Genomic DNA, 16,314 nt, shown 5'->3' on the forward strand with positions numbered 1-16,314 from the left:
TTAAGTAACTGCATTCTCACAGACAGCAAAACAGGAGGTAAAATGCACTAAATTTTTCACTTCTTATTAGCATTTTATAGGGAATGAAATAAATAATTGAGCATGCAGATAATTAAAATAGAAACTGAGATATCACAGACAAATTCTTTAAATATAAAAAGCCCTTTAAACTTCAATTTTTTTTTAAAAATCTCATAATAGAGAAATTTGATATTTCGCAAATATCAAATTAGATTTTCAGGGAGACTGAGGTCAGTAGTACTTATGAAAGTAGTGCACCATTAAAACCCCGTATTCAACAAGGTGCAACATTTTTCAAAGACTTTTAAAGCGAGACTACTAGGGGAAAAGGGTACGTTTTCATCTGTTCAGTGATTTCTAATTGATTGTGACTGGATAAACTTTAACAGTGCCCTCATGGGGAAGCATAGAATTACTGGCAACGACTTCTCGATTTCTTCATTTAACCATGCATGTGTGGGCTACTGAAGCTTCTGTCAGTGTCAGAGGAATAATGACGGTGAACACCTACAGTTTAATTGTCCTCACTACTGCAAACTCTGGGCCAATTTATACAGAGAAAAAAATCTCCATCGTTTTGGATGGTTAAAGTGGGACGGTACACCACTCATTAGAGGGATTCAAACAAGGAGGAGATAGGGCAGTATTTTCCAAAATTGCGCAGAGTGCATGATCGGACAAGAAAAGTATTTTCAAGCCAGATCAAACATCACTTTGTGCAATTCCAAGGTGCTGGCTGGGATCACACACAGGCAACTGGGGGGGTTGCCAAAACACTTTGGCAAACCCGGGATTCTGAGGGCAAGGTGCCATTTTTAAAGGGTGCCCCAATGTCAAAGTGAAGTTAACAGTCTCACTCTTATCCCCCAGACATCAGGGTCTGCTTTAGCACAGTGGGCTAAACAGCTGGCTTGTAATACAGAACAAGACCAGCAGCGCGGGTTCAATTCCAGTACCGGCCTCCCTGAACAGGCACCGGAATGTGGTGACTAGGGGCTTTTCACAGTAACTTCATTGAAGCCTACTTGTGACAATAAGCGATTATTATTATTATGGCATCAAGACCCCAGGCAGACATGTAGAGTACCCCAACCCTCCAACACAGAGGAACAACCTCCCACTCAACACTCAATGGTCAAGTCACCTCACCACCCCCCCCCCCCCCCCCCCAGCCCCCAACACACCACGTCGGCATCAAGGTGATCCCACGCCCACCCTCACCTGCATCGGCGATTCCCCTCTATTCTAAATATCTCCCACCCCCCGACTGCCATGTGGACACAACCCCCCTCCGACCCCCTCCACCATCGCCCCCGTCCCCCAAACATAATGGGGCTCTCCTGAGGCCCCGACCTGGAACCACCCCCTGGCAGTGCCAACCTGGCAGTGCCAGGAGTCATGGCCAGGGGGCCTGGAGGCTGTGCCGGGGGTTAGAGTTGGCAATAGTAGGGGAGAGTGGATGTGATAAAAATGTGATGACAATGGAATCAGGGAGATAATCCCTGATCTGCAGCCTCCACTGAAAGGTATTGTTCCTTAATCTTATAAGAAAACCTTAGGGCTGAAATTTTCCGGTCGTCGCAATTAAATTTTCCCGTCAACAGCAAAGCCCCGCCAGCGGGTTTTGATGTGGCGTGGGGTGGTTATAATGGGAAATCCCATTGACAATTGGTGGGAAGCTGGAATCCCGCTGCCAGTGAACGGCCTGCAGCCGAGAAACATGCGGCTTGCGACCCGGAGAATCCATTATCTTTCACTGGCAGCTACTTCAGAATCCTAAACAGGGCAAGCCCAACTATTAGGAGGCTGGCATGGCTCCTGAACATGTAAATCTGTGATGAGGCCCTTACTTTTCCGAACTGAATGAAAGCTAATTAATAAATGAAATGGGTTGTACAGTGTGTGAAAGGAACAATTAAAAGCTTAACAGTGTGCGAGGACAGAATAGACTTCTGACTGGTATTCTGCCTGACATCTGCCAACAAAATAAAAAATTGGACCTAAAATAAAACAAAATCTTTCCTGCGCACTGCAATCTATTGTGTGTGTAATTTTAAAGAAGATTAATGCCCTGATTAATCTCATGGCTGAGGAACCCCAGTTACCCACTTCACTATAACTGAGATTGCTGCCTTATCATCAACAACAGCTCTCCATATTATGCCATCACCTGGATAATTTCATGAAATCACTTTTCAAAGATCACCTCTTAACACTGTCAGTACAATTTCACCTCCACCCTCCTGTGTCAGTGATTCCGATTCACATAGTTAAGAGAGAATGCGAGTAAAAAGGTCTGATTTACTTTCAAGATTCAGATAGTGGGATCAAGTCACTTCAACCAAACTTACTCCTTCCGTAACTGTATATTTATTTTCTTTTTTTAGTAAGAACTCACAGAACTCTCACAGTAAGGTGGTCCTTTTGAAGTTGCTCGTTCAGGTTATGGCGCAGCTTGTTCTCAGACGGTAAGAACCAGTCCTGTTTGACCTTTGACATGATCCTGTCATAAGCAATCCTGTCATCCCATGTTACTGCAGGATGCACCCATCTGTGACGGGGCCCGATCGCTGTCTTGTATTCGAAGCAAATCCTGCTTACCCACAGTAATCACTGAGCTCACCTTTATATCTCTGCCCTTTGTCCCTTTCTCAGATTGTGGAGTTTAAAATAAATAATTAAAATAAATAATTACCTCTACAGTTTGTTGAGAATGCATCCCCAGCAGGCCGATTTTAAAAGCGGTGTCAGCACGACAGGACAAACCTTCCCCCAACCTTCCCACACAAGGAGAAGCAGCCGCAACTATGAAGTAGAACATGATCCTTGCTCAGTCAGGACAGGATGGAGTGGTAACCACTATTTTCAGTTCATTCTCCAAATGTGGGCATTGTTGGCAATTGCCTTGTTCCAGCTGGGCCAAAATCCTGGAACTCCCTCCCTGACAGCATTAAGGGTGTACCTGCATCACATGGTTGCAGTGTTTCAAGAAAGCAGCTCACCACCACTCAGCTCACCAGGGCAGAGAATCGGCGCGGCGCCGCACGAATCGAGCCACGCCGCCCACATGCCGGGACGCAATTCCCCGCAGAGCGGAGAATCGACGCCATTGGCGCCGGCGTGGTCGGCACGGCGTCGGTTGGGTATGCGGCAACTCTCCAGCCCGGATGGGCCGAGCGGCCTTCACAAAAAATCCGAGTCCCGCCGGCGCCGCTCTAACATCCTCTGTGCCGGTGAGTCCTCAGTGTTGCAGGGTCCAGCGGCGGCCTGTGGGGAGGGAGGGGGAGTCCGACCCGGCGGGGGGGGCCTCTGTAGTGGCCTGGCCCATGATCAGGGCCAACCGATCGGCGGGCCGGACTCTCTGGCTGGGGGCCTCCTTTCCTCCGCGCCGGCTTCTGTAGTCCTGCGCCATTTGGTGTCGGGGCCGGCACGGGGAAGAAGGCCACTGCGCATTGCGCTAGTTGGCGCCGGCCCAACTGCGCATGCGTGGATCCCGCGTCACCGGGTTCATGCCGGGATTGGCAGCTAGAGCGGCGTGGGTCACTCCAATGCCATGCTAGTCCCGAACAGGCGCTGACGCAGGAGTAAAACAATCCCGGTTTTATGCCGGTGTCGACACGTAGCCACCCAATGGGAGAATCCCGCCCATTATTTTTTAAGTTGCCCTGAAGGAAGTTGGTGTGGGTCTTTTTCATGAACCACTGCAGTTTGTACAATGAAAGTGCTCCCACAAAGCTGCTAAGGAAGTCCCAGGACTTTGATCCAGTAACGAGGAAGCCACGGTGATCTACATCCAAGTCAAAATAGTGTGTGACTTGGAGCATAGCTCGCAAGTAATCTAAACCGCAATGTTTTCTCATCAGCACTGATGTGCATTGAAGCCCAATAAACTTGGTTCTTTGGGGCTTTTCACTGAGTTCAGCCTGTGGTATTATCAAAATGTAAAAACTGCCAGTAGAGGGAGCTACAGTTACAAGTATATAAGGCAACGATGTTAAGCCTTGTGGGACAGTGTGTGCAGGAGTTAGCTAGAGAGAGTCAGAAGTACAAATAGTTTCAGTGCGAGCAGATCATAGTTTATATCACTATTAAGATTAGCTGTAGATGAGTGTAGTTTAAATGTTGATAATCAACTGTGTATTCTTTCGGAGTACATTCCGAATCCAAATGACTAATGTTAATAAATTTATAGCTTTATTTAAGTTGAAGCTATTTTGTGGACTATCCCAACCATCCTGAAACAAGCAACACAAACAACACCCCACAGCTTACTGCTTTCCTGGAGAAAACGCTTCAGGAATCATACGTAAGTTGGTCTTGAGCTACAGCTACTGCTGACCCTGGCCATGGGAGCGGAAAATGGCTCCAGGTATCTCTGACAGTGTCGCTATTGGTCTTCACTGCTTGTTCATTGAATATCACCTAAAAGTATCACAGAAAGGAAACGCAGACAGATTTATAGAGCTGGCCTGAGTTTCCTTCTGTTCATTTAATTGCTCTGCAAGTCATGCCAGATCATCGACATGGATACCACCATTACACGTGAGAACACAACCCACCAGGTACGCGGTACATACTCGTGCAACTCGGCCAATGTTGTCTACCTCATACGCTGCAGGAAAGGATGTCCCGAAGCGTGGTACATTGGCGAGACCATGCAGACGCTGCGACAACGAATGAACGGGCATCGCACGACAATCACCAGGCAGGAATGTTCCCTTCCAGTCGGGGAACACTTCAGCAGTCAAGGGCATTCAGCCTCTGATCTCCGGGTAAGCGTTCTCCAAGGCGGCCTTCAGGACGCGCGACAACACCGAATCGCTGAGCAGAAACTTATAGCCAAGTTCCGCACACATGAGTACGGCCTCAACCGGGACCTGGGATTCACGTCGCAATACATTCATCCCCCACCATCTGGCCTGGGCTTGTAAAATCCTACCAACTGTCCTGGCTTGAGACAATTCACACCTCTTTAACCTGGGGTTACCCCTATCTCTGGATCTGAAAAGTCTGAATTACCTGCAAATGCTCGCATTCTAAGCATTGTCTGGCATCTTTGACTTTGTCTATATATATGTTTCTGGAACCTACCTCTCCATTCACCTGAGGAAGGAGCAGTGCTCCGAAAGCTAGTGTTTGAAACAAACCTGTTGGACTCTAACCTGGTGTTATAAGACTTCTTACTGTGCTCACCCCAGTCAAACGCCGGCATCTCCACATCATTTAATTGCTGACTTTGTTACCAATTATTCAATGCAATGCCCAGGACTCAAAGGGCGGGATTCTCTCATCCCGCAGCAGAGTGTCCACGTCGTCGTAAACGCCATCGCGGAGAATTGCGTGCCGGCGCCAGGGCGGCGTGGCGCGATTCACTCCGGTCGCGGGGATTCTGCGGCCCGGCCCCGGGCTGAGAGAATCCCGTCCAAAGTGTCAGTCTACCCTGTTCTGTATTGAAGAATAAAGAACATCTGTTCAACAGCCCTACATTGGACAGAGGTCGGGTTCTCCTTTCTGAATTCTTGCCCGCCATCACTGCCAGCGAGATCTGAGAAATTGACGCTCAGCCAAAACTCCATTCACTGCCAAAGGACCGGAGAATCCCACCAACGTGAACAAATGGAGAATCCCACCTAATCTCTCCCAAGTCAAAATTGAGGAAGGAGACTGAGCCAGGTTGGACTCAGGGAATGGTGTATTTATGGAAAGACTGGACAAAGAAAGAAAACAATTAAAAATCAGACATTTTGGAGTATTTTCATAACCTGCTCTCTTTTAATATCAGGGCTTCGCTACCTGAGAAAATTGTCCTCCCATATATTGATCGAGAGTCACCAGCAGATGTAATGGTGAAGAATGAATCTCTGCCCACAGTGCAGCACACATATGAGGTATGTACAACACTTGTGGACTATGAGATACAGCATTTTGTCGGCTACCGGGTTAATGTTCCTTACAGTTAACATGGTATTTTTGCTTGCACATGCCCTCAGTGTTGGACAAGCTGTCCATTTGCGCTGGTTGAGAATGTGGAGAGCTCCATATCTGGAGCCACTGGAAACCGTGACTAGGAGGAGGCAGTGTTGGTGGTGGTGGGGCAGGACGGGGCATCAATCGTATAAATTTCATGTCGCCTTGAGGGCTAGTTGCCATATTATTGCTGTCATGATGCTCAGTTGATAAGTGCAACTTTCAGAGTGACCCTTAACCATAGAACTATGTTTACACAGAATGTAGAGCAGGAAAAAGGCCATTTGACCCAACCAGTCAGTGATGGTGTCACTAATCCACACAAACCTCACCCTATTCCAACTATCTCATCTCAACATCTTATTCTGTCATCTAATTTCATTTTGAAAGCATTACACCCCGGTTTGCCACAACTTTCCAGCCACAACTGAAGGAACCCCTGAGAAACATTCTTCTTTTCTTTTAATAATATTTCATTAAGGTATTTGAAAATGTTTATAACAGTAACAAAAACAATGGCATCAACATGGTAAAATAAACATTTACCCCCCCCAGCCCAACCTTCACCCACCTCAACCATACAACAACAATCCCCCCCCCCCCCCCCCCCCCCCCCCCCCCCCGGCCACTCTCTACCCCTTGGAATACTGCATCTGCTGACATTTTTTCATTTTCCCCGTGAAAGTCGACAAAGGCTGCCACCTCCAGGAGAACCCTAACATTGACCCTCTTAAGGTAAACTTTATTTTCTCGAGACTGAGAAACCCAGCAATATCACTGACCCAGGTCTCTACACTCGGGGGCTTCGAGTCCCTCCACACTAATAAGATCCGTCTCCAGGCTACCAGGGAAGCAAAGGCCAGGACGTCGGCCTCTTTCGCCCCTGAACTCCCGGATCTTCCGACACTCCAAAGATTGCCACCTCCGGACTCGGCACCACCTGTGTTTTTAGCACCGTGGACATTGCCTCAGCAAAACACTGCCAAAACCCTCTAAGCTTTGTGCATGCCCAAAACATGTGGACATGATTTGCTGGGCTTCCCACGCACCTCGCACGCCTATCCTCAACCCCGAAAAACTTGCTCATCCTAGCCACTGGCATGTGCGCCCGGTGGACTACCTTAAATTGTATCAGGCTAAGTCTGGCAAATGATGAGGAGGTATTAACCCTGCTTGGGGCATCCACCCATAGACCCGCCTCTATCTCGCCTCCTAGCTCGTCCTCCCACTTGCCCTTAAGCTCCTCCACCGGAGTTTCCTCCGCCTTCGAAAGCTCCTGGTAAATATCCGATACCTTCCCCTCTCCCACCCAGGTACTGGAGACTACTCTGTCCTGGATCCCCCATGGCGGCAGCAGCGGAAAGGTCGGCACCTGTTTTCTCAGGAAGTCGCGCACCTGTAAATATTTAAAACCATTCCCTGCTGGCAATTTAAATTTAACCTCCAAAGCTTTCAAGCTGGGAAAGCTCCCGTCTATAAATAGATCCCCATCCTTCTAATTCCTGCCCTCTGCCAACTCCGGAACCCACCACCGAGCCTACCCGGTACAAACCTGTGGTTGTTATAAATCGGGGTCCAAATCGATGCTCCCTCCATTCTCTTATGTCTCTTCCTCTGCCCCCAGATGCTCCGAGCCGCCACTACCACCAGACTTGTGGAGTATCGGGCCGGCGAGAATGGCAGAGGTGCCGTGACCAATGCTCCCAAACTGGTGTCTTTACATGACGCCGCCTCCATCCGCTCCCATGCTGACCCCTCCCCCACTACCCATTTCCTGATCATGGCAATATTAGCCACCCAGTAGTAATTGCAGAGGTTCGTCAGCGCCAACCCACCCTCCCCCTGACTGCGCTCCAGCAACACCTTCTTCACTCGCGGGGTTTACCCGCCCACACAAAGCCCAAAATAATCTTATTCACCCGCTTGAAAAAGGCCTTAGGGATGAAGATGGAGAGGCACTGAAAGACAAACAGAGATCTGGGGAGGACCGTCATTTTCACGGTCAGTACCCTCCCCGCCAGTGATAGTGGGAGCATGACCCATCTCTTAAAGTCCCCTTCCATTTGTTCTACCAACCGGGATAACTTGTGTAGTACCTTCCATTTCCAGGCCTCCTGGATTCCCAGATATCGAAAGCTCCTTCCTACCATTCTAAGCGGCAGCTCTCCCAGTCTCTTCTCCTGTCTTCTTGCCTGGATCGCAATCATCTCGCTTTTCCCCATGTTCAATTTATACCCCGAAAAATTGCCAAATTCCCCCAAGATTCGCATTACTCCCCCCATCCCCTCCAACGGGTCAGAAATGTACAAGAGCAGGTCATCTGCGTGGAGCGAGACCCAGTGCTCCAGCCCCCTCTGAACCAGCCCTTTCCAGTTCCTAGATGCTCTTAACGCCATGGCCAATGGCTCTATGGCCAGAGCAAACAGTAATGGGGAGAGGGGGCACCCTTGCCTCGTCCCTCGGTGTAGTTCAAAATACCCCGACCTCAGTCGGTTCGTATGCACACTCCCTACTGGTGCCTGATAGAGTAACCGGTTCGTATGCACACTCGCCACTGGTGCCTGATAGAGCAACCGCACCCAGTTAACAAAGCCCTCACCAAACCCAAACTTTCCCAGTGCCTTACACAGGTCATTTCACTCCACCCCATCAAAAGCCTTCTCCGCATCCATCGCTACCACCACCTCCGCCTCCTCTCCTTCTGAGGGCATCATAATAACATTTAGAAGCCTTCGAACATTGGCCTTGAGTTGCCTGGCCTTAACAAATCCCATCTGGTCTTCCCCTATCACCCCGGGGACACAGTCCTCTATCCTTGTGACCAGTATCTTAGCCAGCATTTTGGCATCCACATTCAGGAGAGAAATCGGCCTGTATGACGCATTGCTCCGGATCCTCCCATTTCAAGATCAATGAAATTGAGGCCTGCAACATTGTTGGGGGGAGGACTCCCTTCTCTCTTGCTTTGTTAAATGTCCTCACCAGCAGTGGACCCAATATCTCTGTAAACTTCTGATAGAATTCCACCGGGTAGCCGTCAGGCCCCGGGGCCTTGCCCGACTGCATGCCCTCCAGCCCCTTGGTTATTTCCGCAATCTTAATTGGGGCTCCCAGCCCCTCCACCAGGTCCTCCTCCACCCTTGGGAAGCTCAACTGATCCAGAAATTGCCTCATCTCCTCCACCCCAGCCGGGGGTTCCGACTCATATAATTTACTATAAAAGTCCGTAAACACCTCGTTCACCCCCGCTGGGTCCAGGACAGTATTCCTGCCTCTATTCTTTACTTTACTATCTCCCTGGCCGTCTTTCTTTTCCTGAGCTGGTGTGCCAACATTCTGCTTGCATTTTCCCCGTACTCATAGATCGCCCCCCCTTGCCTTCCTCAACTGTTCCACTGATTTCCCTGTGGTCAGCAGCCCAAACTCCACCTGTAACCTCCGCCGCTCCCTCAGTAGCCCCGCGTCCGGGGCCTCCGAGTATCTCCTGTCCACCTGGAGTATTTCCTCCACTAATCTCAGCCCGTTCCACCTTTTCTCTGTGGGCCTGTATCAAGATTAATTCCCCTTTGACTACTGCCTTCAAAGCTTCCCAGACCGTCGCTGCAGAAACCTCTCCCGTATTATTTGTTTCCAGGTAGTTCTGGATGGACTTGTTAACCCACCCACAGATTGCTTCGTCCGCTAGCAACCCCATATCCAGTCTCCACAGCGGGCGTTGCCCTCTCTCCACACTAACCCATAGATCCACCCAGTGCGGGGCATGATCCGACACTGCGATTGCCGAGTACTCAGTATCTACCACCTTCAGTATTAGAGCCCTGCTCAGAACAAAAAAGTCGATGCGAGAGTATACCTTGTGGACATGTGAATAAAAGGAAAACTCCTTCGTCCTCGGCCGTGCAAACCTCCATGGATCTACTCCCCCCATCCGTTCCATAAAACCCTTCAATTCCTTTGCCACAGCCGGCCTCCTTCCTGTCCTGGATTTTGACCGGCCCAATTCCGGATCAATGACTGTGTTGAAATCCCCTCCCATGATCAGATTATGTGACTCTAAGTCTGGGACCTTACCTAACACCCGGCTCATAAATTCCATGTCGTCCCAATTCGGAGCATATATGTTCACAAGTACCACTCACACCCACTCCAGCTTCCCACTCACCATTTTGTACCTACCCCCCCTTGTCTGACACGATTCTCCCTGCCTCGAATGCCACTCGTTTGCTGATCAGGATCACTACCCCTCTGGTCTTTGAGTCCAGTCCTGAGTGGAACAGTTGGCTAACCCACCCCTTTCTCAATCCCATCTGGTCTGTAACCTTTAGGTGTGTCTCTTGTAGCATTGCCACGTCCGCCTTCAGTTCCCTCAAATGCGCGAACAAACGAGCCCTCTTGACTGGGCCATTCAGTCCTCTCATGTTCCATGTCATCAGCCTGGATGGGGGGCTTCCAACCACTCCCCCCTGCCGACTAGCCATCACCCTTATTAGGCCAGCCTCGAGCTCACCACCCCCCCCCCCCCCCCCCCCCCCCCCGCTTCCTCGAGTCCCCACTCAGGCTGTCACTGTTCCCGACCTCCCATCTGTCCCCTAGTAACAGTTCCTCCCCTGTCAGCAAAGCAGCTCCCCCCCCATTCCCCCCTAGCAACAACACTAAAAACCCAATCCCCCAAGTCAAGCTCCAGCTTAACACCTGTCCACCCCCCACTGTGCTTCCGAGAGTCAGCTGACCCATGCTGACCGAGAGTCAGCTGACCCATGCTGACTCGATAGCTCCCGCCCCTGGCACCAAGCAGTCTGTCTCCCTATTGTACTCTCCTCTCTCTCCCCACACATGAATAAACATTTTAAAAGCGTCACATTCCCCAGTAAACAAACAGAAAAAAAACAGTGAAGAAACAATCACTTCAGAAAAAATAGTCACCCAAAAAGCAGAACTAAATTCAAAGCCCATCCTCCTCTCTAACAAGGTCCCTGCAAGACAGATCAACCTTTAACCATCCACACAGCCCATTATTTCACATAGAGCTACATAACCTTTTACAATCTAGCACCTCAAATCGCTGCCACAGATCTTCATCAAGGCTTAAGTGTCTTTTAATTCGTCTCCAGCTTATTTTCTTTAATAAAGGTCCATGCTTCATCTGGCGTTTCAAAGTATAAGTCCCGTTCCTCTTGTGTGACCCACAGGCGGGCTGGGTACAGCATCCCGAACTTCACCCCCTTCTTAAAGAAGGCCGTTTTTGCCCGATTGAACCCAGCTTTCTCTTGGCCAAATCCGCTCCCAGGTCCTGATAGATGCACAATTCACAGTTCTCCCACTTGCTGCTCCGTTCTTTCTTGGCTCACAGCAAAACGTGTTCCTTGTCCATGAAACCGTGAAAATGTACCACCATGGCCCTCAGCGGTTTGTTCGCTCTGGGCTTCCTCGCGAGGGCTCTGTGCTCTCTGTCCACTTCCAGGTGCCGAGGGAACGCTCCAGCCCCCATCACTTCTCTAACATGTCCGTTACATAGGTCCTCGCATCCGATCCCTCACTGCCTAAAGGGAGGCCAACAATTCTGAGATTCTGCCTCCTGGACCTGTTCTCCAGGTCCTCCAGCTTCTCCTGCATTCTTTTCTGGTGGTCGTTCATCATCCCCACCTTGTTTTCAAGCACGGTTATATACTCCTCGTGCTCGGACAACTTTTGTTCGACCTCCTGGATCGCTCTCCCATGGGTTTCCTGATTCTGAACCACTTGATCAATCAAAGCCTTAATCGGGTCCAGCGTGTCCTTCTTCAGCTTGGCGAAGCAATCCTCAAAAAACTTCACCAGCTGCTCCGTCAACCACTGTGCCGTCTCCCCGCGGCCCTTGCTCTCCGCCATGCTGTCCTGTGTTACCAGCTCTGCTTGCATCTCCCCTCACAGGACTTTGTCTACTCACACGGCCACGTCTTGTCCAATTCTCCATACACCGGAGGGGGATTTCTCCTTAATGTCTCACTCTTCACTGCTTTATCCCATAAAATCCGGAAAAAGAAACAGGGGAATAAGGTCCAAAAGTCCTTTACAGGCGGGAGCTATCAAATATGCGACCTTCCCCTCCATGGCCACCACCGGAAGTCCTGAGAAACATTCTTAATGTGTTGAAGAGTCAAACCACAAAATAGTGATTGAGCACGATTGAACCAAATGGGAACTAGGTCCCATAGCGAGAGCATTTAGCTGTGTGTTTCCCGGTGCTTACAATGCTGAGAAACACAATGCTATCTAACGCAACTCCAGTTAGATACGGGGTCTCAGTGGGGAACACACGGCCGAGGCCGCACTTAATCCCAATTCCTGCACTACTCACCGAAAAGCTTCGATGTAGGGAGAGGTGGGGATGCCATTTTTAGATGGCGTCCCGATCTTTCAAGCCCCCGACGCGACCCCCGAAGATCCCCCAAACCCCAACTCACATATAAAGGGCCCCCCACGTCATCCCCCACACCCACGCAAGATACCCCCAGCCTGATACCACCGAGCAGAAAATACCAACCTGGCACCCTGGCATTGGCCCTGCCATCTTGCAGTGCCACCTGGGCACCTTGGCAGTGCCAGGCTGCCACTGCCAGCATGCCAGGCAGGCAATGCCAGGGCACAAGGCTGGCACCAGAGTGCCACCCTGCCCAAAGGGCAAGCACCTGAGGGCCTCCGATCCCCTGGGAGACCCCCATGAGTGGCGTTCTGTCTGGTATTTGTGGGTCTCCCAGCATTTAGCGGCCACATTGTGTCGCAGCGCACTGCTTTTTGGGCACAGCATGGCCGGTAGATTGTGACCATTGTTTCCAATGCAATAGATACAAAAATACAAAAAACTAATTCATAGAAATGTTTCTCTATTTCTTACATGTATGTGCTTAATACAATTTAAAATTTGTACTTATGTCTTACCTTTTTAGCATTTTTAATGGGAGAAATGTTGCTGCTCCTTTGGTTCAAAGGGAAAGAGTGCTGCTGGAAAACTGGATTTTCATACTGGGATACCCACACAAACATACACTCACACACACACACACACACAAACACACACACATTCACTACTCACTCATAAACGCATACACTCACAAATACATATTCTCCCTCTCATGTCTCTCTCTCACACACCTTTCTCTCATACCACACAGTCACCTTTCTCTCCCTTGATTTCTCTCTCACACACACATACACTCTAATTTCTCTCTCTCTCACATGCACACTTAATCTCACCTCTCTCTCAGACAACCCAATCATCTCTCACTCTCTTTCTCCCTCACACACATTGACACACACATTGACACATTCACTTGCTCTCATCTCTCACACACATACTCACTTCTCTCCGAGGCCCGCTCCCTCCAAGCTTTTCCTAGCCCTAGCCACCCCCCCTCCCCCACCCACGCCGTGCCCCCAGTCTGTTCTCAGAGTCCTGGCTGCCCAGATCCCTCCCACAGGCCCCACTTCCCCCTGTTCCCTCTCGCAGGCCCCATTTCTCCCATTCCCTCTCCCAGGCCCCGCTTTCCCCCGCTCCCTCTCACAGGCTTTATTCCTCCCATTCTCTCTCTCAGGCACCGCTCCCTCACTCCTTCTCGCAGGCTCCACTTCCCCCTCCAAGGCCCTGCTGTCACCTTCCCGCCATTGTCTGTGCTCACCCAATTCTCAAAATTGGCGTTCTGTGCTGTTTCCAGCTTGTCCCAGCCTGCAATCGGGATTAATGGAACCCTTTGGGAACTTCTGCATACACTATTTGTTCCAACTATTTCCTGTTGTCATAAGTTCCATGTTCTCAGCATCCTGAGGAAATACATTTCTTCATATTTCTTTGTTGGTTTCAATGGTAACCAGAAATAATCAGGTTTGATTCATGTCCTGCCAGTGAGCCTGGTTCAATCAAGGTGCCAACATGTTTGCAATAATGAATTGTACGAAACCTTCAAAAACAAACTAGACAGTCACATGAGGAAAAAAATATATATCCTAAGAGGCTCAGGTGAGTTGATAAAGTGGGAAGAAACTTGTGTGGATTAGAAATACCAGTACTGAGTAGTTAGGTCAAATGGCCTGTTTGTGTGTTATATGTTCTATGTCTGTGTTGGACAACATACGGCCTAGGGGCCACATGCGACCCATCTGGATTCTGAGTGTGGACCACGAGACTTTTTCTTGACCATTGCCCATGCGCAGGGGTGCCACATTCCACTGATTTCCATCCATGTGGCTTTTCCCCCCTAGTATAACTGAAGTGATTTGCACATAAAGTAGGGGCACGTGACGTGAGGTGCATGCTGATTGCACACAACATTGACTTTGACAGCCATGCGCTCCCTCTGCGTCCAATTAAGTGTTTAATAGTTATTTTGTTTTCACCACTTGGAGTTGATGACAGTTCGATTAATATGTGAATAATTAAGCATTTCCTATAACTTGTCACAAAATATCCGGCTTGGTTAAATGTATTCAAACTTATTGTTTTATTATTCATTTTCACGCGGTGTGAGCTTCGCTGGCTCGGCCAGCATTTGTTGCCCGTCCCTAATCGTCCTTGAGAAGGTGGCTGCGCGTTGCCTTCTTGAACCGCTGCAGTTCATGTGGTGTGGGTACATCCACTGTGCTCTTAGGGAGGGAGTTCCGGGATTTTGACCCATTGTCTTCCAAGGGACATAGTGAACAAGCCCAATTTCAATCTTGCGACCCACTGAGATGAAGGAGGGACACTTACGTGGCCCACCCATTAGCCTAGGATGCTTATCTCTGTTCCATATAAACCTAATTCCATAGTTAAAAACCACTCTTCAAAATGCATTTATTCGCTAAGCAGCATGGTGGCAATAAAAATGCTTCTAGCTCTCAGTGTGACACTAAATTTATATAACTGATGTCTCCTCTGAACGTGGGTCAGTTGCCTCAGGGAAGAAATGTGAACACAGTTTGCAGAGAATTGTCAGTGGAAGCATTGTAGCAGAAACATTTCTACCAAATGTACTTTTTCAAGCGGACAGTCGATTTTGAAAGAGGAATTATATTTGAGAAGTGATGTGGTCTTGCTACATTCAGTTTCTTTGAGACATTTGGATGTTTGTATATGAAAAGCACATGGGAAATGCAATTAAATTGAATTCTGATTATTAATTGATAAAAGTTGGTATCAAATAGCATTTTTGATTCGCGACCACATGTGAGGAACATAAATATAATTAATTAATCCCTAGGGCTAGATTTTTGAGGAGTCAGGACAACTCCGGAGACGTTTAAAAATGCAGGGCGTGACCAGTTTATGGGATTGCTGCCTCATTCCTGCTACCAACTATTTTCGCTGGTGTAGGATAACGGTGCAAGCCGTGAGCCCACATCCTGCACTCCCAACCTAGCCAACTCCTTTGCGGGTGTAGACACCTCCTCGACGCCCGCAATTTTCAGGGAGTCAGGTCAGATTCTCCATGACTCGTGGTTCATGACCTTTCAGAGGAGGCGTGAGCCATTGTCTGGGTTCTGGAACATTTGAACAAAGAACAAAGAAAATTACAGCACAGGAACAGGCTCTTCGGCCCTCCCAGCCTGCGCCAATTCAGATCCTTTATCTAAACCTGTTGCCTATTTTCCAAGGTCTACTTCTCTCTGTTCCCCACTCGTTCATATATCTGTCCAGATGCATCTTAAATGATGCTATCGTACCCGCCTCTAACACCTCCGCTGGCAAAGCATTCCAGGCACCCACCACCCTCTGCGTAAAAAACTTTCCACACGCATCTCCCTTAAACTTTTCCCCTCTCACCTTGAAATCGTGACCTCTTGTAATTGACACCCCCACTCTTGGAAAAAGCTTGTTGCTGTCCACCCTGTCCATACCCCTCATAATTTTGTAGACCTCAATCAGGTCTCCCCTCAACCTCCGTCTTTCCAATGAAAACAATCCTAATCTACTCAACCTTTCTTCATAGTTAGCACCCTCCAGACCAGGCAACATCCTGGTGAACCACCTCTGCACCCTCTCTAAAGCATCCACATCCTTCTGGTAATGTGGCGACCAGAACTGCACGCAGTATTCCAAATGTGGCCTAACCAAAGTCCGATACAACTGTAACATAACCTGCCGACTTTTGTACTCAATACCCCGTCCGATGAAGGCAAGCATGCTGTATGCTTTCTTGACCACTCTATTGACCTGCGTTGTCACCTTCACGGCACAATGGACCTGAACTCCCAGATCTCTCTGTACATCAATTTTCCCCAGGACTCTTCCATTGACCATATAGTCTGCTCTTGAGTTGGATCTTCCAAAATGCATCACCTCGCATTTGCCTGGATTGAACTCCATCTGCCATT

General features: G+C 49.1%; 1 protein-coding gene across 1 annotated transcript in view; it reads left to right on the plus strand.

The window, feature by feature from the left end:
- Positions 1-16,314, plus strand: part of LOC119954309 (integrin alpha-8-like) — a 194,029-nt gene that overhangs the window by 142,584 nt on the left and 35,131 nt on the right. Inside the window, exons 23-24 of the mRNA XM_038779427.1 lie at positions 2,409-2,489; positions 5,804-5,909. Coding sequence (XP_038635355.1) covers positions 2,409-2,489; positions 5,804-5,909 — 187 coding nt within the window. The remainder of the gene's footprint in view (positions 1-2,408; positions 2,490-5,803; positions 5,910-16,314) is intronic.

Source organism: Scyliorhinus canicula, chromosome 19, assembly GCF_902713615.1.
Source record: "Scyliorhinus canicula chromosome 19, sScyCan1.1, whole genome shotgun sequence".
Lineage (NCBI taxonomy): Eukaryota > Metazoa > Chordata > Chondrichthyes > Carcharhiniformes > Scyliorhinidae > Scyliorhinus > Scyliorhinus canicula.